Source organism: Colius striatus, chromosome W (genome assembly GCF_028858725.1).
Source record: "Colius striatus isolate bColStr4 chromosome W, bColStr4.1.hap1, whole genome shotgun sequence".
In the NCBI taxonomy this organism is placed as follows: Eukaryota; Metazoa; Chordata; class Aves; order Coliiformes; family Coliidae; genus Colius; species Colius striatus.
The window spans coordinates 21,761,139-21,785,411 of NC_084789.1; the positions used below are offsets into that span (position 1 = coordinate 21,761,139).

Sequence of the window (24,273 nt, forward strand, 5' to 3'; positions counted from 1 at the left end):
ATCATCTTTAGAGGTTACTTTCAATGCCTATCATTCTCTGATTCTATGTGGAAGAGTAAGATACACTAAAATATAAAAGTGTCATCTGCGTCCATCCCTCTTCAGCCAACATTCGTCTTGTTGCTACTAAGTCACTAAAAAAGAAACACTCAGCAACAGGGATTTCCACATAGGGCAATCAAGATGTGCTTGAAAAATACAACACTACTGTATATTGGATCTAAAATATATCCAGTTTAGAATTTCCTGCTTTATAAACAAAAACAATACCATGGTTTTTGCTCTCCTCTTCCCCAAGCAACTTATATGGAAAAAGATGGTTATCAGGGGGAGTCAACACGGATTCATCCTGTCTGACCAACCTGATAGCCTTCTATGAGGGCATAACTGGCTGGCTAGATGAGGGGAGAGCAGCAGGTGTCATCTACCTTGACTTCAGCAAGGCTTTTAACATAACACCCCATCACACTTGTTCTCCAGACCCTTCTCCAGCTCTGTTGCCCATCTCTGGACATGCTCCAGCACCTCAATGTCTCTCTTGTAGTGAGGGGCCCAAAACTGAACACAACACTCAAGGTGCAGCCTCACCAGTGCTGATTACAGGCTGACAGTCCTGCTGACCACACTATTTCTGATAGAAACTTTTTGTAACTTTTTATGTTTACTAAGGACAAGCCACTACTCAATTAGCCACCTGGGATACTGGAGTTACTCTTCGTTTTGGTGGTTTTATCTGTTTCTACTGGGTTTGGTGGGCAGTCACTGCCTGGTTATCCATAGATATAGTGGGGAGTTGCAACATTTTGCTAACAGCTCTAGAGGTGTCTACTGGCAATGGCTCTTGGAGTTTTACCTGGGAGGAGGAGGACTCCATCCCAGAAGGAGGAACAGGAACTGCCTGTGTTTGCTGATGCTGTTTACTGGCTCAGAACTGGGGATGGTTCAGACTGGTATTTAATGTCTGGTCATCATTGGAAAAAAAGAAATATCAAAATTAAAGCAATAAACTCTGCTCTTCACACTTCTACTTTTTAGAAAAGTATCTGAGTGACTTGACATACTGAACAGCTATAATTTTAATGCATGAACAAGTCTCTTCCAGATATCACGCAAGTTTCACGTTGAACGTTACACTGCAATAATAAGGCCAATATATGACTTTCTCTACTTCAAACAAACAGTTGTAGGCAAGCATTATTAAGCTTTCTTCAAAAATATGAAAACAAATCTACCTATATAGCCAGATAATATTATCACACATCAGTCCTCAAAAATGGTTTCAGATTATTTTAATCAAATACTGCAAGTTTAACTGCAATTAAATGTGTCAATAAAATGTGATTACCTCCAAGGAGTCTGGAGTTGCAATTTAGAGGTACTGTGAGTTAAGATTTCTTGTCCTTATAAAAGGTAAAATTTTCAACACAAACACCAAGTCATCTACCATCTCAATCTGGCTGAAAGTCCACTAAACACTAGACCTTGACAGTTATTTTTTTCTTTCCAAATGGCGTGGTTTAGGCCCATCAGGGAACAAAGACCACGATTAGCCTCGAGTACAGAAGAGGCTGAGAATTGCTCAAGGGCAGGGAGAGCTTAATTGCCGCTTAAGGTTCAGGACAAAACAGACCAGGCCACTCGGTTTGGGGAAGAAAACAGAAAAATAATTTAATGCAACATCAACTAAAACATACCCCCAAAAACCCAAAACATAACCAAAACGAAACAACACAGAGTAATACATCAATGAAGAGTCCAACCAGCCTTTTTAAGAACACCTTCTTGCCACACCTCCCCTCTTCCCAGGATCAGAGCCCTGATCCCGGGGTTTTTACCCTGTCCCCCCCTGAACGGTTCGGGGGGGCAGGCAGTGGGGGTTTCAGTTAGTCTGTTCCCGATAGCTTCTGCCATTTGTCCCTCCTCAGGACGGGTGAACTCCACACCAGTCCTCCCTGCAAGTCCGTGGGGTAACTCACACGCATGGCAGACCTGCACGGGCTGCTCCGACGCGCACTTATTCCAAAGGCTGCAGCTCCTCTTTGCCTCTTGTGTGGGGCTGCTCTGCGGCGTGCAGGCTCTCCAACACGGCCTGGGCCATGGCCGTCTCCCCACACAGTCCCTCGCCCGTCCGGGCTCACTCACATGGAGCTGCTGGTAACTCTCGGTCCTGCCATGGATCTCCATAGGTTGCAGGGGCACAGCTTGCATTCTCGCCACGGCTTGCAGAGTCGTCTCTGGTCTATTGCTTCTTCCTTCCTCCTTCTCTGGCTGAAGGGTCTGCGTGGTCGCCTCCATCTTGTATCACTCTTACACCTCCTGCCTCGCATTCCGAATTATCGTCCCCTAAATAGTGATCGCAGAGGCGCCAGATTGGCCCAGCCGGGCCGGAGGTGGGTGTGAACCTAGGAGTCGGGGGAGAGTCCGCAAACTCTTTACCGGGTCTTCACCGCAACCCGCTCCCCCTGTTACTAAGCCAAAAGCTGCTCCTTGCTAAACCAGAACAAAGAGATTCACAACATTTGCAATGAGAAGAGATTTTTTTATTCAGTTGGTTAAGTGCACTAGAAAGCAACTTAAAATGTATGTAATTTTTTTTCCAGAATTGCTGTGTGTCCAAGATTATAACTGCTACCACATTGGCTGCTTATCTATCTGGAAAAATATATACATAAACATGTGAGAGATATAAGAGCTGTGGGTGTGTCATGTTTTGACATGACAGCCTTTTCTGGTAAGGGGAAAGATGGTTCCTGTAAGAAGCTGCTCAAAACTCTCCCCAGCTCTGAGCCAAACCCACTTCTGGGGCTGAGTCATTTAAACGTCTCCACGATCACTTTTTAAGAAGAAGCTGGAAGAGGAGTTTTCTTCCTATTTCTTTCTTCTTCTGTCCCTTCTTCTTTTCCAGCTGGTGGTGGTGCAAGGAGTGGGAAGAGAGAGAGAAGCAATCATGTGGACCCCAAGGTCAGTGAGGGAAGAGAGGAGGAGGTGTGCTGGAGCAGAGACTCCCCTGCATTCTACAGAGAGAACTGGTGAAGCTGAGATTTTTTTGTATTTCGTTAAAGACCCTGCACTGAGGGTAAAGACTCATTTTGCTAAAGAAGACCCTGAGCTAGGGGCAGTGATTCTCTTCATTAAAGACCCCGTGCCAGAGGCAGTGACTATGCCCAGAAGAGGCAGAGGGACCCTGTATCTGCAGAAGTTGCAATCGTGGAGAAGAATCCACACCAGAGGAGTTCGTTAAGGACTGTGTCCCATGGGAGGGATCCCATATTGGAGCAGGGGAGGAATGCCAGGGGTCATCCTCATCTGAGCAGAGAGAAGCAGCAGAGCCCATCTGTGAGAGACTGACCACATCCCTATTCCCTACCCCCCCCCCAAGCTGTTGAGGGGGGAGGAGGTAGAGATATGGGGAGCAGTGAACTGGGCCCGGGAAGAAAGGAGGGATAGGGGAGGGAGATGTGCTGGTTGTCATTTTGTCAGTCATCCTACTCCCTTTTTACTTCTGTTCTGTTTCTTGTAGGTAGTAGAATAAACTTTCCTACTTTCCTCTCTAAGTTGAGTACTGGAGTCTGTTTTGTCCTGAACCGTAATTGGCAGCGAGCCCACCCTGCCCCTTTCTCCCACCTGATCAGGAGGAGGAAGTGGATGAGGTCTTCCACAAAAATCTGAAAGCTGCCTCACAATCACAGTCCCTGGTCCTCAGGGAGGACTTCAATCAGCCTGATATATTCTGGCAAAGTCACTCAGCCAAGCACACACAGTCCAGGAGATTCCTACAGAATGTTGATGACAGCTTCCTATCACAAGTGGTCGAAGAACCAACGAGGAGGGATCTTGGGCTGACAAATAAGGAGGATCTGGTTAGCTATATGAAGGTTTGAAGGAGCCTTGGCTGCAGTGACCATGAGATTGTGGAGTTTAAGATCCTGTGTGGAAGAAGCAGGACACCAAGCCAGGTTGTGACCCTGGACTTTAAGCGAGGTGACTATGGCCTCTTTAAAGCCCTGCTTGGAAGAATCTCATGGAACAGGATTCTAAATGGTAGGAGTGCCCAAGAGACCCGTTCAATCTTCAAGCACTACATGCTCCAAGTCTAAGACTGTGTGTCCCCACAAGTAGAAAATCTGGAAAAGGAGGCAAGAGGCCTGTGTGGATGAAGAAAGAACTACTGGACCTAGTCAAGGAGAAGAGAGCATTACATGTAAAGTGGAAAAATGGCCTGGTTGCTTGGGAAGAGTATAGGAACATTGTCAGAGTATGCAGGAACAAAAGCAGTAAGGCCAAAGCACTTTGGAATTAAACTTGGCAAAGAAAGTAAAGGAAAGCAAGAAGGGATTTTTCAAATACATCAGCAGCAAAAGGAAGATTACAGAGAATGTGAACCCGCTGCTAAACTGATGTCAGAGGCTGTCCTGATGACAGAGGATGCAGAAAAGGCTGAATTACTGAATGCCTTCTTTGCCTCAGTCTTCACTGCCAAGGCCGGCCCATGGGAGGGTGAAATAGTCTGGAGAATGGAAGACTTTCCCTTGGAGGATGATGATGGGGTTACAGACCTCTTGGGCAATCTATGTGACTGACAGGATGGACCCAAGAGTGCTGAGGGAGCTGGCTGATGTTATTGCTAAGCCGCTCTCCATCATTTCTGAAAGATCATGGAGGACAGGTGAGGTGCCTGTGGACTGGAGAAATACCAATGTCACTCCAGTCTTAAGGGAAGAAGGAGGACTCGGGAAACTATAGGCCAGTCAGTCACATGTCCATCCCTGGAAAGGTGATGGAACAACTCATCCTGGACACCATCTCTAAACACGTTAAGGAACAGATGATTATCAGGGAGGCTCAACATGGCTTCACCAAGGGGAAATCCAGCTTAAGCAACCTGAGAGCCTTCTATGAGGGCATAGCTGGCTGGCTAGATGAGGGGAGAGCAGCGGATGTCATTTACCTTGACTTCAGCAAAGCTTTTGACACTGTCTCCCATTATATCCTCATAGAAAAGCTCAGGTAGTGTGGCTTGGATGAGTAGACGGTGAGGTTGTGATCCATCCAGAGAACCAAGAGAGTGGTGATCAATGGAACAGAATCGAGCTGGAGTTCCACAGGGATCGGTTCTGGGGCTAGTCTTGTTCAACATCTTCATACCACCCTAGAGGATGTGGCAAAAAAGATGACTTCCGAGACAATCTCTTATTCTGAAAATAAACTTGAAATAAGGAATATTCCCATCAATAACTAAAAACGTCTTAAAATATAAGTTTTCTTTTCCATATTTCTTGTTACCTCAACTGCTTAACTTTAATAGAGTAACTGAAAAAAAGAAATATCATAGAATCATAGAATGGTAGGGGTTGAAAGGGACCTTTAGAGATATATTTGACATATAAATTGAATAAATAATACACCTTTGGATAAAAACTGTCAAGTTACAGAAAAATACCATGACTATTATTTATATACAGAGATCATAGAATCAGAATGGTGGGGGTTGGAAAGGACCTTTAGAGATCATCTAGTCCAATCCCCCTACAGAAGCAGGTCCACCTAGATCAGGTCGCACAGGAATGTATCCAGGCAGATTCTGAAGACCTCCAAGGAAGGAGACACCACACCCTCCCTGGGCAGCCTGTTCCACTGCTCCCTCACCCTCATAGTGAAATAGTTTTTTCTTATATTTAAATACAACTTATGTGATGGTCACAAATGACAATTATTTTGCAGTCATGAAGACACCTCTTTCCTGATAAAGATTGAGAACCAAAATGTTGTAATACTTCAAATAACACATAATGATGACACAATAGCAATGAAACAATTCAGCACTAACTTCAGCATATCACTAGTTCTTTTTAATATTATGAATAGAATTTGCACAAACATCTGCAATCACTGATTAATCCCAAACATTGGAAGAACTTACTCCTATGTCTCCAATAACAGTGAGAGGTTACTCAGTCTTCCCACGGGATCTCCCAGTTTCATGCACATCAGACAGAGCCTGAACAAAACACAACCACACCATCTCCTCCAACATCTATAATCCTACTTTCCCATCAGTGTAAGCACAGGGAAGGTTATCCCAGCAAAAAACAATCTTCATTTAAACTATATAAACACAAGGAAAGACAACATCAGCAGTAAAGTTTTATGCCACCATCATCTTTGATCAAATACAAAAGCAAAAGAACCACTGCTTTAATCATCTCCATTTACTTAACCAGGAACCCTCTGAGACACGTTCATCCAGAAAAAAAGCCCCCTGAACACATCATCGTGCTAATGCCATCACTGCATTAGTGTTTCTGTTTTTTTGGATGCCATTAGAAATCAACGTCTTGGTCAAAGAAGGGTCGAATGGCACTAACCTAGTAAGGCAAACAGGCCTCTCACAAAGTGGGGTGAAAAGTGGGGGTTTATACCTTGGAATTCAAAATTATTTGGCAGGTCTTGAGCAAAGTAACATTTGTTGTGGGTTCGCTCTGTGGAACAATATCGAGTTGCCTGAATCATCTCATGTTCACATTTTATCTCCCCTAACCAGGGGATTTCTACATGCTGCAGAATAACTAATAATCATACCTGAGCACAGTAAAATTACTACAATGCTTCCAGTTTCTAGATTAATCCATGCATTTCAACAGAAGGATTGCTTCCTATGTTATTTCTTCGTTAAAGTAATCTCTAAAGGTCTCTTCTAACCCCTACCACTCTATGATTCTATTTGTACTGCTTATATTTATCTCCCATCAGTCAGAGCAAGGCCTGCTTCTGTAGAAGACAAACCTTTTTCGGGTGCCAGAACTGTAACAATGAAAGCTCAGATCTTCAACATTCCTCACCATCTTTAGAAGACAGAATCTGTTCGGAAAAATACTTGAGAAGTTTTCCTGACATCCAATTTAAACATTTATCTATTGTTTCTACTTATGAACATGTTTCTATGTATTTTCTTTTTTAAAATACTGAACACAACCCTTCACTATTTTATTAGTTTACCCAAGTGTGCTGGTTTCAACTGCAACAGAGTTAATTTTCCTTATAGTAGCAAGTATGGGGCTATAAAAACCCAAAAACTATTTCACTGTGAGGGTGAGGGAGCAGTGGAGCAGGCTGCCCAGAGGGGTTGTGGAATTTCCTTCCTTGGAGGTCATCAGGACCCGCCTGCGCATTTTCCTGTATGACCTGGGGTCCTGGTTTAGACCCATCAGGGAACAAAGACCCCAATTAGCCCCAAGTAGGGAAGAGGCTGAGAATTGCTCAAGGGCAGGGAGAGCTTAATTGCCGCTTAAGGTTCAGGACAAAACAGACCAGGCCACTCGGTTTGGGGAAGAAAACAGAAAAATAATTTAATGCAACATCAACTAAAACATACCCCCAAAAACCCAAAACATAACCAAAACGAAACAACACAGAGTAATACATCAATGAAGAGTCCAACCAGTCTTTTTAAGAACACCTTCTTGCCACACCTCCCCTCTTCCCGGGATCAGAGCCCTGATCCTGGAGTTTTTACCTTGCCCCCCACCTGAAAGGTTCGGGGGGCAGGCAGTGGGGGGTTTCAGTTAGTCTGTTCCCAATAGCTTCTGCCGTTTGTCCCTCCTCAGGACGGGTGAACTCCACACCAGTCCTCCCTGCAAGTCTGTGGGGTAACTCACACGCATGGCAGCCATGCACGGGCTGCTCCGACGCGCACTTATTCCAAAGGCTGCAGCTCCTCTCTGCCTCTTGTGTGGGGCTGCTCTGCAACATGCAGGCTCTCCAACACGGCCTGGCCCATGGCCTTCTCCCCACACAGTCCCTCGCCCGTCCGGGCTCACTCACATGGAGCTGCTGGTAACTCTCAGTCCTGCCATGGATCTCCATAGGTTGCAGGGGCACGGCTTGTATTCTCGCCACGGCTTGCAGAGGGATCTGTGGTCTATTGCTTCTCCTTCCTTCCTCCTTCTCTGGCTGAAGGGTCTGCGTGGTCACCTCCATCTTGTATCACTCTTACACCTCCTGCCTCGCATTTCAAATTCCCGTCCCCTAAATAGTGATCGCAGAAGTGCCAGATTGGCCCAGCAGGGCCGGAGGTGGGTGTGAACCCAGGAGCTGGGGAAGAGTCCGCAAACTCTTTACCGGGTCTTCACTGCAACCCGCTCCCCCTGTTACTAAGCCAAAAGCTGCTCCTTGCTAAATCAGAACATCTGGTCTGGGTGAACCTGCTTGTGCAGGAGGGAGTTGGACTGGGTGATCTCTGAGGGTCCTTTCCAATCTCTAACATTCTATGTTGCTGCTACCGGCAACATCACCAGGCTGCCCGCACGGACCACTCAGCCCACCCCCGCTGAGGGGACAAGGTCACTACATACACAGTATGGATGATGCTTTATTCCAACTAATTGTTTACACCAAGTGCTTTTTTACACCAAGTGCTTGTTTACATCAAGTGCTTTTATCTGCTAACACAAGCACTCCACCCCATGCCCATGTACCCTCCACCTCTCACGTTACAACCCGAGATCTTCCAGATGCCTACAACATCTCCCCCTCCCTAAGCTCAATGACTCCAGCATCCTGTGGCATGGGCTGATAACGTGTCTGCCCAGCACATGTGCTAGCTGAGCCAATTGCGGGAAGATCTAAACAGGTGCTGGTCGTGTTCCACTCGTGCCCAATCTCGCCAATAGTTGAGTGACCTCAGCTGGATCTGCGTCACGGCGAGTGCTCCAAAGAACACGTCAATCTGCAAAAGAGACTCAGTAGACTGTTAGACTCATATCTCTGGTCGTATTCATTTTGCCGGGACCCACTGCTGGGTTCCCTCCTTTTCTACACAAGAATACCCTTGGCCCAGACATCTAAGTTTCCACCCTGATTCCCATTCCCCAGTGTCGATTTGCCGTAATTTGACTGCTGGTAATTTATCTACTGCTACCGGTTCTTGCTCCCTAAAGTGTGCTTGTGCCAGTATGGGTCCTGACCCTCGAACAAAGTGGTTAAAGACGTACAGACAGTGCATTAAAATATCGTGTTGCCTATCAGGGGTAATTCTATTTCTCATGAGGATGTTATGGGAGACAGTGTCAAAAGCCTTGCTGAAATCAAGATAGATGACATCCACTTCTCTCCCCTCATCTAGCTAGCTGGTTATGCACTCATAGAAGGCTGTCAGGTTGGTCAAACAGGATTTCCCCTTGGTGAATCCATGTTGACTCCCCCTGATAACCATCTTTTCCTTCATATGTTTAGTGACGACATTCAGGATGAGTTGTTCCATCACCTTTCCAGGGATGGAGGTGAGGCTGACCAGTCTGTAGTTTCCTGGGTCATCCTTCCTGCCCTTTTAGAAGGCTGAGGTGACATTGGCCTTTCTCCAGTCCTCAGGCACCTTGCCTGTCCTCCGTGATTGTTCAAAAATGATGAAGAGAGCAATCACATCAGCCAGCTCCCTCAGCACTCTTGGATGCATCCCATCAGGACCCATTGACTTATGAGCCTTAAGCTTGGCCAACAAGTTTTTAACCTCTTCCTCTTCCACCCAGGGCAAGTCCTCTGCTGTCCTGGCCATCCTATTATCCTTGCTGGACTGGGCTTCCTGAAGGTCAGCCTTGGCCGTAAAACCTGAAGCAAAGAAGGCATTCAGTAGTTCAGCCTTCTCTGCATCCTCAGACACCAGGGCACCCTCTGTGTTTAGCAGTGGGCCCACATACTCCCTCATCTTCCTTCTGCCGCTGATGTACTTGAAAAATGCCTTATTACTGTCCTTAACTTCCCTGACTAAATTTAATTCTAGAAGGGCTCTAGCCTTCTTAGTTGCCCCTCTGCATGCTCCCTGAGTATACTCCTGTCTTTGCCCCTGACGTCTGGGCAAAGGGAAGATCAAAATAGAAAGCTTTTACAGAAGGAATTAATGAGACAAGGGAAAGAAATGAAACAGATGCTGGATTATTTAGATAAACTAGAAGAACCCAAAAAACCAGCCAATCATAGAATCATAGAATGGTAGGGGTTGGAAGGGACCTTTAGAGATCATCTAGTCCAACCCCCCTGCAGAAGCAGAGTCACCTAGATCAGGTCGCATAGGAACATGTCCAGGCGGGTCTCAATCAACTGCTGATTTGGATTGACACATTACTCAAACCAGAGGTTAAAGTTTCACCCCCATAGGTGGTCAGAGACTCCCTGGCCAGATGACTATGATCTGGCTAAGACATGGCAAGGTCTTATTCACAATGTGATAATAGAAGGTGAATTTATTCCACAAGCCTTCCCAGTGATACCAGTAGGTAACAACCCTGCATAAGGGCAGTGGGTGCCTTTGGATTGGAAGTTGGTCAGGGAAGGGCAAAAGGCAGTGATGCAATGTCGTTTGATCAACCCATACATTCAAACATTATTAGACCATATCTTCTCTGGTGGATTAATGACCCCATTTGACTGCCAGAAGCTAGCGGAAACCTTCTTGAAGCCCACTCGGGTATTACTATGGGAATCTGAATGGGAGAAAAGAGTGGATGTAGTAGTAGTAGAAAATCTAGAGTTATAGCAGGGGGATCCACGACGGGTTGTCATAGCTGATATAATGTTGGACAAAGGACAATTTGCTGACCCCCAAGTTCAGGCTTGTCTACATGAAGCCATTTTGTGACAAACACAAATGCAGGCATTTAAGGCTGTCCCTGACATGGGAGTGCCAGTTCCCCCCTATACAACCATTATACAGAAGTCCAATGAACCTTTTATGATGTTCTTGGATCGTTTAAGAGTAGCACTGGATCACGTTCCAGGTATGTCGGTTGCAGTAAAATCTGAATTGGGACTGCACTTAGCAGTCACTAATGCTAAACCTGATTGCAAAAGGATCCTGCAGACTCTCCCGCACACTGCAACCTTAGTAGATATGATAGAGGCCTGCTCTCAAGTAGGATCGTCAGAATACAAAGCAGCACATCTGGTTGAAGCTATGGCAGCAGTGTTAAAACCATTAGTTCAACAAGGCAGAGGACATCAGGGGCCAAAATGATTCAATTGCAGAAAAATGAGACGTGGATCCAGACCATTGGTATGGACAAACAGCTCAAACAGCCTAAGGGAAAAGGATTAATGAGTGCAAAAAGGGCGACCCTGATAACACAAAAACACCCTTCATCAGCAGTAACTGCCTGGATAGCCTCAGGTCAGCCACTAAAGGAAGCGCAGGAGTGGATTTGGAAACAACACTAGATGTAGCTATCAACAATACAGATATAACGGTTGGGGGGTTGGACTAGATGATCTCTAAAGGTCCCTTCCAACCCCTACCATTCTATGATTCTATGATCCAATTCAATGTTCCTGGACCCTTGGGTTATGGTCTTCAGCCTCTCGACAAGGTATTTTCGTGCACCCTGATGTAATTGACGCTGATTATCAAGGAAACATTGGAATAATTGTTAAAGTATGGCAGACACCAGTTTATATACCTAAAGGAAATAGGGTAGCTCAGTTAGTTCCCTTCATGGTGTCATGGTTTAGCAAGGAGCTGTTTTTACTTGGTAACAGGGGGAGCGGATTGCAATGAAGACCCAGTAAAGAGTTTTTGGACTCTCCCCTGGCTCCTGGGTTCAGACCCACCTCTGGCCCGGTTGGGCCAATCTGGCACCTCTGTGATCACTATTTAAGGATGGGAATTTGAAGTGCTGGTAGGAGGTGTAAGAGTGATACAAAATGGAGGCGACCACGCGGACCCCACAGTCAAAGAAGGAGAAATGGAGGAGCACCAGACCAGAGACCCCTCTGCAAGCCGTGATGAGAACGCAGCGGTGCTCCTGCAACCCATGGAGGGCAGTGACAGGACTGAGAGCCACCAGCAGGCACATGAGAGGCAGAAAGGAGATGCAGCTTTTGGGATAAATGTATATCAGAGCAGCCTGTGCAGGGCTGCCGTGTGTGTGAGGTACCCCACAGAGGAGCAGAGAGGACTGGTGCGGAGCTCATCTGCCCTGAGGAGAGACAAACGGCAGAAGCTATCAGGCATAGACTGACTGAAACCCCCACTCCCTGCCCCCCCCCGGGCCGTTTAGGGGGGAGGAGGTAAAAACACCAGGATCAGGGCTCTGAGCCCGGGAAGAGGGGAGGAGTGGGGAGAAGGTGGCCTTAAAGGGCTGGTAGGACTCTTCTTTGTTGTACCACTCCATGTTTTTTTTGTGTTGGTTATGTTTTGGGGCTTTATGGTTATGTTTGAGTTGGTGTTGCATTAAATTATTTTCTGTTTTCTTCCCCAAGCCGAGTAACCTGGTCTGTTTTGTCCTGAACCTAAAGGGGCAATTAAGCTCTCCCTGCCCTTTGGCAATCCTCAGGTCTTTGGTACTTGAGGCTAATCACGGTCTTTTATCCCCTGATGGGCCTAAACCATGACGCATGGATAAAGTTCCACTCACAGGTGTTTGAGAGCATGGTGGTTTTGGATCCACCAATGTACCTGAGGTAAGACTTACAACGCCACTTTCACAGGCAAAGTCCACTCAGATGGTTCTATTCCAACATTCAAACGGTGAACAAGTGGTTGGGTACAATGTGTTGTTGGATATGGGAGCAGACATAACTGTTGTTCCGTTATCCTATTGGCTGGAAAGCTGGCCTTTACAGAGTTTATAGACCCCTGTTGTAGGAGGAACACAGATGACAAAAATTAGCAGAGACCCAATTTCGGTATGAGTACAGGGTGAAGAAAATAGATGTGTGCAAATTAGACCCTATGTAATGAACACTTCAGTTTGGCTGTTAGGTAGAGACGCCTTAAGCCAAATGGGCTATTGCTTGTCAAATGAAAATTTTTAGTGGCGATCAATCCTGAAGTTAACCTGGCTCACAGATAAATCAGTTTGGGTTGATCAATTGCTGCTAAGCAAAGAAAAGTTCACCCAGATTCATGAATTAGTAAATGAACAGTTAGAGAAAGGACATATTAAGTCATCTGCTAGTCCTTGGAAAACACCAATTTTCACTATCCCTAAAAAGTCGGGGAAATGGTGACTATTACATGATTTAAGAGCTGTTAATGCAATAATGCAGGATATGGGTGCTTTGCAACCAGGATTACTCTCTCCTGCTATGATTCCGAAAGAATGGCATCTATAAGTTATCAATTTAAAGGATTGTTTTTTCACAATGCCTCTACATGAGGATGACAGTGAGAAGTTTGCCTTTACAGTACCATCTATTAACAAATAAGAGCTGGCAAAACGGTATCAATGGACTGTTTTACCTCAGGGAATGAAGAACTCTCCAACTATTTGTCAAACTTATGTTGCCTGGGCGCTGGCACCACTACACAAAAAATATCCTTCTATCTTATTTTACCATTATATGGACGATAGACTAATTGCAGGAAAAGATCTGGATCAGCATCAAATACTGGAAGAAGTGAAGCAACAATTGGGCATCTCCAGGTTAGTGATCACGCCAGAGAAGGTACAAATGCACGCCTCTTGAAAATATTTAGGTAATATTATCACCAGAGCGCGTATTTATCCTCAGAAGGTGGCAATTAGAAATTGCTAATTTAACAGACGTTCAAAAGCTAATAGGAGATATCTAATGGGTACGAACCACATGTGGTATCACGAATGAGGATCTTGCGCCACTAATGCCTTTGTTAAAAGGATCAGTAGAGGCTGACAGTGCGCGAAAACTGTCTCGGCAGCAAATACAATTGATAGAAAAAATAGGAGACAAAATAGTCAATAACTACAGTCACTGATATGATCCTGACTTGTCTATTAACATTGCTGTGATAAGTCAGAATCAGCATGCAATGGCAGTCTTGATGCAATGGGATTCAGTAGCAAAAGAACCATTGAGGATCTTGGAGTGGATATTTTTGCTATATAATTTGCAAAAAACAATTACCATGAGAATGGAGGCAAATGTGAATAGATAAGGCCAGAAAACGTCTGCTGGAAATAACAGGAACTGAGGCAGACGTCATTTTCGTCCCTCTAACAGATGAATTATTGAACTGGGCGCTGCAACAGACGAATTACCATGTGCCTTATTGTCATACCCGGGGACTATAAATAATCATTATCCAGCCCATAAATTGTTTTTCATTAAATTTCAAATGGAAGACCAGCCAAGATCAACAGTAGCCGTTAAAGGCCTAACTGTATTCACTGATGCAAGTAAGATACAAGCCAAAGCAGGAGTGGTTTGGTGGTGTAGTGGGTCTGGGGTGGTGGTGATGGCAATCGGATGTCACAGCCTATGCTCCCTTTGGACGCTTTAAAAAAATACTTGTAACCATTGATACCTTTTCAGCGATGGTTTGGGCCACAGCTTTAATGAACGACAGTGCTCGAGCTGTTATAAGACATTGGAGGAGTTGTTTCACAGTCCTTGGTGTTCCACAGGAGAGAAAAACCGATAATGTCTCAGGATATAAAGCCAGTAGAACATGAAAGTTTCTGAATTTATGGGGTGTCAAACATAATACTGGGATCCCAGGTAACTCTACTGGACAAGTCATACTCTAAAGGGGCTGATGAAAAAACAAAAGAGGGGGAAGAGGGGGTGAGCCCTCAAGATAGACTAATGAAGGTCATTTATAATATGAATCATTTAAGAATCATGGCAAACTGGAATGAACCACAGGCATTAACACATTTTGCCCAAATGAGTTGGGATCTGGATTTTGCTAATAAACCTAAAGTTTGGCATAAGAACCCCACTACTGGAGAGTGGCAAGGACCTGCAGATCTGTTAATGTGGGGAAGAGGTTACACTTGTGTTGTTACAGATCAAGTTCCCTGGTGGATTCCAGCAAAATGGATCATGCTATATGAACCAAAAGGACTTAATGACTGTAAGAACAATGGAAAAAATAACCCTGAGGAAAAAAACCAATTGATCCACCCTCAGTCCATCACCCCATCAAAATGTAAAATCTGTCAACTGTGGTGCGACATCTGTTGTTGCAAGTTCCTCCAGCAATCTGTATCTTATTAACGAGAATTGAAGGATTGCCAATGGAAACATGAAAGCAAAAGCAGTGTGTTTTCATAGATGAAGAAGATATCTCCAACAGTCTAAGAAGTATGCTAAAAAAGAATATGAAACTGCAATTGAAAAGTGAAAAACATCAGTTGAGGCACAGAAAATTAATCCTTTCCTGCCAGCATGAGTTCCTTCCAGCAACACATATTAGATTATATTTATTTTGAATTTATAAAATGGACTTTTATGTTATATTTTTCAGCAATGTAGCTGTTCTTTAATAAAGGTGATACAGCTGGAAAACCACTTCCAATTATCAGAAACAGGTGCTGCAGGTTAATCAATTGAGCCCTGGGTAATCATGTGGGAGGAGACAGCATACATAAAGAAGTGGACCGCAAGTAAGGGGTGGCTTGGAGTTAACTTTGCTGGTTATGCTACGTTGCTTAGGTGTGTCTTTGTATGTGCATTTACTAGCTTCTCTACATCTTTGGATGAGCATTACTTGCACCATTACAACAGATTAGGGGGAATGTGAAGCTGCTGCTAACCAAAGAAGGTGCCCTGGTGACAGAGGATGCAGAGAAGGCCAAACTACTGAATGCCTTCTTTGCTTCAATCTTTACAGCCCAGTCCAGCAAGGATGGTAGGATGGCCTGGACAGCAGAGGACTTGCTCTGGGTAGAAGAGGAAGAAGTTAAAGAATTGTTGGCCAAGCTTAAGGCTCATAAGTCAATGGGTCCTGATGGGATGCATCCAAGAGCGCTGAGGGAGCTGGCTGATGTGGTTGCTAAGCTGCTCTCCATTTTTAAACAATCATGGAGGACAGGCAAGGTGCCTGAGGACTGGAAAAAAGGCCAATGTCACTCCAGTCTTCAAAAAGGGCAGGAAGGACGACCCAGGAAACTACAGGTCAGACAGCCTCACCTCCATCCCTGGAAAGGTGATGGAACAACTCATCCTGAATGTTGTCACTGAACATATGAAGGAAAAGATGGTTATCAGGGGGAGTCAACATGGATTCACCAAGGGGAAATCCTATCTGACCAACCTGGCAGCCTTCTATGAGTGCATAACCAGCTGGCTAGATGAGGGGAGAGCAGCAGATATCATCTACCTTGACTTCAGCAAGGCTTTTGACACTGTCTCCCATAACATCCTCATCAGAAAGCTCAGACAGTGTGGACTGGATGAGTGGACAGTGAGGTGGATCAAGAGCTGGCTGAATGACAGAGCCCAGAGGGTGGTGATCAATGGCACAGAGTCAAGTTGGAGGCCTGTGGCCAGTGGAGTTCCTCAGGGATCGGTTCTGGGGCCAGTCTTGTTCAACATCTTCATCAATGACCTGGATGAGGGGACAGAGTGTACCCTCAGGAAGTTCACTGATGACACCAAACTGGGAGGACTGGCTGATTCCCCAGAGGCTGTGCTGCCATTCAGTGGGATCTTGACCGGCTTGAGAGTTGGGCACAGAGGAACCTTGTGAGGTTCAACAAGGACAAGTGCAGAGTCCTGCATCTGGGAAGGAACAACCCCCTGCACCAGTACAGGCTGGGGATTGACCTGCTGGATAGCAGCTCTGCAGTTACCTGGGAGTCCTGATTGATAATAAACTAAACATGAGCCAGCAATGTGCCCTTGTGGCCAAGGCAGCCACTAGATGATCTCTAAAGGTCCCTTCCAACCCCCACCATTCTATGAGTGCATCCACTCTCTTCCTATGAAAGACTGTGGGAGCTGGAGCTCTTCAGCTAGGAGACTGAGGGGGTGATCACATTAATGTTGATAATTATGTGAAGGGTGGGTGTCAGGAGGATGGAGTCAGACTGTTCTCAATGATGTCCAATGATAGGACAAGGGGTAACAGGTACAAGCTGGAACATAAGAGGTTCCAAAGAAATACAAGGAAAAACTTCTTCCCGGTGAGGGAGCACTGCAACATGCTGTCCAATGGTCTGTGCAGTGTCCTCCTCTAGAGACATTCAAACCCCACCTGGATTAGTTCCTGTGTGACCTACTCTGGTGGTTCTGCTCTGGCAGGGGGTTTGGACTAGATGATCTTTCAAGGTCTCTTCTAACCCTTAAGATTCTGTGAAAGTCTGCAGGACCTGGGGCTGTTCATCCTGGAGAAGACTGGGGAGGGACCCTATTAACAAAAGTACTTAAAGGGTGGATATCAGGAGGACGGGACCAGCGTTTGTTCTGTGGTGGTCAGTGACAGGAGAAGGGGTAACTGGCACAAACTGGAACACACAAAGTTCCACTTAAATACAAGGGAACACTTGTTTGGTGCTGTGGTGAGGGACCCTGGCAAAGGCTGCCCAGGGAGTGTTTGGAGGCTCCTTCTCTGGAGGTTTCCAAACCTGCCTGGACGTGTTCCTGTGCCCCCTGATCAAGGGGAATCTGCTTTAGCAGGGGGTTGGACAAGATTATCTCTACAAGTCCCTTCCAACCCCCACCATTCTGTGATTCTATTTCCCAGAACTATCTCCCTTGTTCCAACACCAACCTGCTCAGCAGATGAAGGCACCTTGGCAAAAAAGACAAGATGCTTATTTGGTACAAGGGCTTTTATTTTAATCTCTGTGAAGTTGGTCACGTTCAGGCGATGCTCCCTGCATTGGAAGCTATTCTGGGCCACAGATCCGCACACTCCTTTGCCACAGGGCCTGTGATTGCAGAGCCTGGAGAAGAGGACAGAGCATTAGAGGCCCATGTAGGTGCAGAGATAGCTCAGGGCAGCGTTTTACATCAGCACTGGCACAGAGGAACCTGTACCCTTTTGCCCAGGAGAGCACAGTCCTGGCTGTGCCAATGTGCCACCCCTCTCTGCATCCCCCCTTTGGCCCAGCCCAAGAGTCTTGTCCATACCTTTCATTTCACCTTTATTATTTACTATCACTCCTGCATTGTCTTCAAAATAGAGGAACACCCCATCTTTTCTCCGGTAGGATTTCCGCTGCCGAATGACCACTGCTGGGTGGACTACAAGGAGAAACGAGTGCCTCAGCATCACAAACATCCTATACTGCACACAGCCCAGCAACAGGCACCCAGACACCCTGCTGCCGCGTCTAACATGCATGGATTTGGGGTTGGGTTATTTTGCATGAGGGCATAACTGGCTGGCTAGATGAGGGGAGAGCAGCGGATGGCATCTACCTTGACTTCAGCAAGGCTTTTGACACTGTTCAACATCATCAACCACCTGGATGAGGGGACAGAGTGTACCCTCAGCACGTTCCCTGATGACACCAAACTGGGAGGACTGGCTGATTAACCAGAGACTGTGCTGCCATTCAACAAGACCTGGACAGGCTGGAGGGTTGGGCACAGAGAAATCTAATAAAATTCAATAAGGGCAAGTGTAGTCTTGCACCTGGGGAGGAACAACCCCATGCACCAGGACAGGCTGGAGGTTGAACTGCTGGAGAGCAGCTCTGCAGAGAGAGACCTGGGAGTGCTGGTTGATAATAAACTAAGCATGAGCCAGCAATGTGCCCTCCTGGCCAAGAAGGCCAATGGCATCCTGGGATGCATCAAGAAGAGTGTGGCCAGCAGGTCGAGGGAGGTTCTGCTCCCTCTCTACTCTGCCCTGGTGAGGCCTCATCTGGAGTCCTGTGTCCAGTTCTGGGCTCCTCAGCTCAAGAGGGACAGAGAACTGCTGGAAAGAGTCCAGCGCAGAGCCACCAAGATCATCAGGGGACTGGAGCATCTTCCTTATGAGGAAAGGCTGTGGGAACAGGGGCTGTTTAGCCTGGAGAAGACCTCATTAACACTTATAAGTACCTGAAGGGTGGATGTCAGGAGGATTGGGGTGACACTTTTTTCTGTGGTGTCCAGTGACAAGATAAGGGGCAATGGACATAAGCTGGAACACAAGAAGTTACACTTAAATATAAAGAAAAAGGTCTTCAGTGTTCCGGTGAAGGACCCTGGCCCAGGCTGCCCAGGGAGCGTGTGGAGGCTCCTTCTCGGGAGGTTTCCAAACCCCCCTGGACATGTTCCTGTGCCCCCTGATGGAGGGTAACCTGCTTTTGCAGGGGGTTGGGCTGGATGAGTTCTAGAGGTCCCTTTAACTCCTACCATTCTATGATTCTCTGTCACATTTGCAGTGCTTCACGAAGAAAAGCTAAGTTGTAGTCAATAGTACACTTAAATCTGACTGTGTAATGCTTACAGCTGTATCTACACCTTTATTTCTCAATACATCATCAATCCACAGGCAACATTCAGCAAGAACTCCATCTTCCCCCTGCAGGATGTCACACCACTGTTTGAAATAAACAGCACAGGCTACCACTTCATCCCAAAGTGATGCCTTTGCTCTGCCCTTCCATGACAATTCACCGAATCACTGTGCACAGACCCAGCAAGTACTTTTTGAAGGGGGAAGGTGACGCTCTGGAGATTTGGTGCCCACCTTTCGCATCAGTCTGAGGGATGTGTCATCCTCCCCTTGGCCTGTCCCTTGAAGGAGGGATGCTACAGGCTCCCAACAGCTGCCCATTGGTGCAGCGGGACTCATCACTGCTCTCCACACTCACCCTTCTTCCTCAGCTCTGGCTTGCCCTTCTTGACAGTAGCCATCACCATGTCACCCACGCCAGCTGCTGGCAGCCTGTTCAGGCGCCCCTTGATACCCTTCACAGAGATGATGTACAGGTTCTTGGCACCTGCAGAGAGAAGCACAGCATTAACTGGGCTGGCTGGACAGATGCTTCCTGGATAGGGGTAACAGGCACAGGCAAGTCTCCCTGGAACATGAGGAAAAACTTGTTTGGTGTTGAAGTGAAGGACCCTGGCACAGGCTACCCACAGAGGGTGTGGAGTCTCCTTCTCAGGAGGTTTCCAAACACTCCTGGACACATTCCTGTGCCCCCTGATCAAGGGGGACCTGCTTTAGCAGGTAGGGGTTGGACCGGATGACCTCTAAAGGTCCTGGATCCCTGCCATTCTGGATTTTGTGATTACCCTATCAAATCACTGATTGAGGCAAATAGCACAGGTTGCTGTCTCCTTCCACGACATCTCACTGAGCCACAAGAACAGACCCAACAAGAGCTTTTCAGAAAGAAAAGTGGTGTTTACAAACTCATCCCACTGCCTACTCGCCCCCTCTACATTACAAGGCACGTCCCGGCTCACACACCAGCAGCTCACCTGTGTTGTCCGCACAGTTGATCACAGCTCCCACCGGGAGACCAAGGGAGATGCGGAACTTGGCACCGGAGGAACCGCCGCGTCCTGCGGGTCGAGAAGAAGATTAATATGCTGGCGACGGGGCACAAAGGAGCTAGAGACAGCGGGACGCCGGCCCTGCCGGCGCCTCCCCGGGAGCGAGGCCGTGACATCAGCTGTGGCCTCTCTACCAGCCGCGGCCGGACACCGCTCCCCGGGCCCCAGCTCCGCCAGACCCCATCTGAGCAGCGACACAGGCCCCCTTCGTCCCAGGACACCGCGAGACGCCGGATGGAGCCAGATGCCGCCAACCTACCCCCCAGATCCCAGCAGCCCGCTCACCTCGCTTCGACATCTTAGCATCGGAAGAGAAAAGCGCGCAGGGCACACCGGGAAACGTCGTTGCCCCGCCCGGCCGTCCCCTAGAGGCAATGGAGAGCAGCACCGCGCGGTACCGTGAGCAGCAGGAGGGGGCGGGAACCGCTGCCGCTGCGTCCCGGCGGAAGCCTTTAACCTCGCTTCACACCAGAAACAATTTAGGACGAAAACCCACTTTTTCAGTTTTTTGGTTTGGGGGATGGGTAGATGAAGGAAGGAGAGATAAAAAAAAGGGGGCACCCGGATTTGAACCGGGGACCTCTTGATCTGCAGTCAAATGCTCTGCCACTGAGCTATACCCCCACCTATGATAATAGAGACCGCGCATTTGTTAAGTCTGCCCATGCGCGCCGCCTCGCCACGTAGAACATGGAGGGAGGCGGCGCGCTGTGCGCGAGCGCAACGTGGAAAACCCGCGTGGCAATCTCGGTGTGTTTGCACAACGTAGGAGGGCAGTACGGGGGGAGGGTGTACGCTCCGCCCCCGCGCACCCCCAGTGCCCCTCCCACTTCCCCCTCCACTCACCGCCCCCCCTTCTCCCAATCTCTTCCGCCTATTTAGGGTCGCGGCGGCGGGACTAAAGGAGGAAGTGGTGATAGTAGTGATTAGGAGGTAGTTTTAGCCCGCTTCAGAAAGGGGTAGCCATGAATCCGAACTGTGCTCGCTGCGGCAAGATTGTTTACCCCACTGAGAAGGTGAACTGCCTGGATAAGGTGAGGGATGCGTTTGTAACAGGGGTTTTCCCCATAGGAGAGGTGGGAAAGAACCTAGGATGTCTTTTGTGGGGCTGTTCCTGGATGTGGGGTATCTCCATGTTGGTCACCTGTATCTCAGGGTGCTGAGAAAATCAGGCCTCGCCCTTTTTTTTTTTTTTTTTAGCCCAAGGGACTAGAGGTGGCAGCTCCATGTACTGGGGGGGGGGGGAGATGGATGTACTTTTTCCTTAAATATAAGGGATTTTTATTTTTTTCCCTTATATATAGTGAAAAAGTAACAGTAGCCCCAGCATCATGGGAAGCTGCAGCCAAGTGCCTGCAAGGGTCAAGGAAAAGCAACAGTTAATGCTTCCCCAGAAGCCGGGAGCCTCATCTGTTTTGCATTAGCCAAGCGTTTTTTGTAATCTTCCATCCCAATTAATACTTCCCTGTTCCAAAATTCCATCTTTATAGTTTGTGCTCTGCTTTACTGTAGCATGTAAGTGCTTTGAGGGTTTCTTTTTCGAGTTGTCGTGGTTTTGCCCAGCCGGAGCAAAGGGGAAGAAAACCGCGACTCCTCCCCCTCCCCCTCTCGACGGAATGCGGAGGGGATCGGAGACGGAGAAAAAAAGTAAAAGAGCCCGCGTAAGTTGAAATAAGAACAGTTTACTGGGGGAAAATTGAAGAGTAACAACTATAACAAAGACAAGGGGATATTACAAAGAAAACTGGTGAGTGATGCAGTTGCTCACCACCCGGGACCCGACGTGAGCGACTGCTCCGGACCGGCGACCGAGAGTCCGCGCCCCCCGGAAGAGCTTCTTCCAGACAGCCCCCACCTATACACTGGGCATGACGTTAGGATGGTATCGAATACCTGCTGGCCAGCCTGGGTCAACTGTTCAGGCTGTGCCCTTTCCTGGTTCCTCACGGGAATTAACTCAAACCAGGACACGAGTGTTTTCACATCAAAAGCTTAGCTCTGGGGAAGCTCTGCCTTTGCTGGGGCTGGCAGGAAGGGCCACCATGGCGGTGTCCCCATCCCCTGTGCTGCCTGGCACCTATGGGATTTGTTTCTGAACTAACCTCTCCTCAAGAGCAGACCTGCTCTCCTCTCCCTCCTCTTCCAGACTTCTGGGATGACCAGTTTAGGGACTGAAAAAAATAACTTGAAGAATGCTTGGATCTTGACAGCAGCATTCCTGAGCTTCAGCAGATCCTGATGTTTGCATTTTTTAACAGATGATGTTTCCCCCTTAAGCTGGGAACAGCTTGGAGCTGAACTATCAGCCCTATGTTCTATGGGCTGTCTTGCTGGGTCAGAGCAGTGAAGTGGCTCTGTCTCCTGGTGCTTGTGCTGCCCTCCAGTAGCTGCAGGGTATCCAAATTATGGATAACTGGAAGGGAAGAGAGGGGGGATGACCTGTTGCTTCCTCCTGTGCAGACAGTGTCTTGTTCTTGAGCTACTTCTGAACTGGAAGTTGTGTGTTGCTGTGGGTGATGTGCCTGGCTTTTGCTGGGAAAGTGACATCTCCCGTGCTGCCTGGTTCTGGAGTGGCTGTTGCAGGATTTGGTGGCTGCAGCTACAACTGCTGAACCCATGTAAAGCTGATGTCAAATGACTTTTTCTAGAAAAGTAGAAGTTAGAATTAGTTGTTACAGTGCATTAAACCTGATCAAGTATTTGCCTTCAACCCAAGGAGTTTCTCCTTATGCTGTCCCCTAAACCCTCAAGTCATGCTTGCTTCCAGGTGCGGAGCAACAGTTTTGCTTGGTGGAGGCAGGATGAACATGAGCCAGCAATGTGTCCTTGTGGCCAAGAAGGCCAATGGCATCCTGGGGTGTATTAGCAGGGATGTGGGCAGTAGGTCAAGAGAGGTTCTCCTCCCCCTCTACTCTGCCCTCATGAGACCACATGTGGAATATTGTGTCCAGTTCTGGGCTCCTCGGTCTCAGAAAGACAGCTGCTGGATAGAGTTCAGCACAGGGCCACAGAGATGATGGAGTGGAGCATCTCCCTTCTGCTGAAAGACTGAGGGAGCTGGGGCTCTTCAGCTTGGAGAAGAGGAGACTGGGGGGTGACCTCATTAATGTTTACAAATACATAAAGGGTGGGTGTCAGGAGAATGGAGCCAGGCTGTTCTCAGTGATGTCCAATGATAGGACAAGGGGCAATAGGTATAAGCTGAAACATAAGAGGTTCCAAAGAAACACAATGAAGAATTTCTTCCCTGTTGAGGTGAGGGAGCACTGGAAGGGTCTGCCCAGATGGGCTGTGGAGTCTCCTTCTCTGGAGACATTCAAAACCCAACTGGATGAGTTCCTCTCTGGTCCTGCTCTGGCAGGGAGGTTGGACTAGATCTTTTAATGTCCCTTCCATCCCTTAGGATTCTGTGAGGCATGTTGTGTGGCTGCAGCATGAGCTATAAATGAGTACACCAACCTGTACTGTCCCCAGATCTAGCCTGGTGTGAGTAGCACAGTTGCTCAAAGTGCTCCATCTCTTAGAGCTTCCTGTCTGGGCTGTGGCTGGTGTGTTCCTCGTAGAGCCTGGCCTGCTGGGATGTGCAGTTGTGCCTGGGAATGTCTCCAGATGTTCAGAGCACTTCAAGCTTGGAATGGAAAGCACAGGCATTAATGCTCCTCTAAGAGCCTATTTGAAACTTTCTCTGCAGCTGTGCTGGAGAGTGAGCAGTAGCATTACTGGAAGCCTACATAATTGCTGTTCCCCTGTGTCAATTCTGTGTTGTGGCTCTCTTAGTACTGGTTTAGATTTGTGCATCTGACATTAATGCTGTTTGTGGTAGGACAAAGTGGTGACAAGACTTGCAAATGGGGTAGTGTTTTCTCAGTTGCCTGCTCAGTCCTCTGTATGAGCCACAGGACAGAAACACTTCTGAACAATGCAAACTGAGGCAAGAATACACGTTAACTGCTCTCTGGCTGGAGTTGAAGGCTGCCTGAGTGCATTGCTTCTTGTATGCTTATTGTGGAGGCTGCCACAGGTGAGGGGACAGCTGGCCTTGCCAGATACTCCTTGGCTCTCAGGAGCCTAGGTATTCTT

At 47.5% G+C, this 24,273-nt stretch overlaps 1 protein-coding gene and 1 non-coding gene across 2 annotated transcripts; both read right to left on the reverse strand.

Annotated features, from left to right (window-relative positions):
• Nucleotides 1-17,507: 17,507 nt before the first annotated feature.
• Nucleotides 17,508-20,682, reverse strand: LOC133628522 (large ribosomal subunit protein uL14). The gene is made up of 5 exons (XM_062016802.1): nt 20,479-20,682; nt 20,119-20,202; nt 19,503-19,631; nt 17,827-17,940; nt 17,508-17,639 (listed from the first exon to the last, which is right to left on the reverse strand). The coding sequence occupies exons 1-5, from the start codon at nt 20,489-20,491 to the stop codon at nt 17,557-17,559; spliced, it is 423 nt and encodes a 140-aa protein (XP_061872786.1). The 5' UTR covers nt 20,492-20,682; the 3' UTR covers nt 17,508-17,556.
• Nucleotides 19,216-19,347, reverse strand: LOC133628685 (small nucleolar RNA SNORA21). The gene has a single exon (XR_009820794.1). It is a non-coding gene; the product is annotated as a small nucleolar RNA SNORA21 (small nucleolar RNA).
• Nucleotides 20,683-24,273: the final 3,591 nt, after the last annotated feature.

Bases quoted from the DNA above. Each gene is read 5' to 3' on its own strand.
- LOC133628522 (XM_062016802.1), bottom strand. The intron at 17,941-19,502 runs GTGAGTGTGGAG...TTCTCCTTGTAG, and splicing joins GCCAGAGCTGAGGAAGAAGG to TCCACCCAGCAGTGGTCATT. The intron at 17,640-17,826 runs GTATGGACAAGA...CCTCTTCTCCAG, and splicing joins TAATAAAGGTGAAATGAAAG to GCTCTGCAATCACAGGCCCT.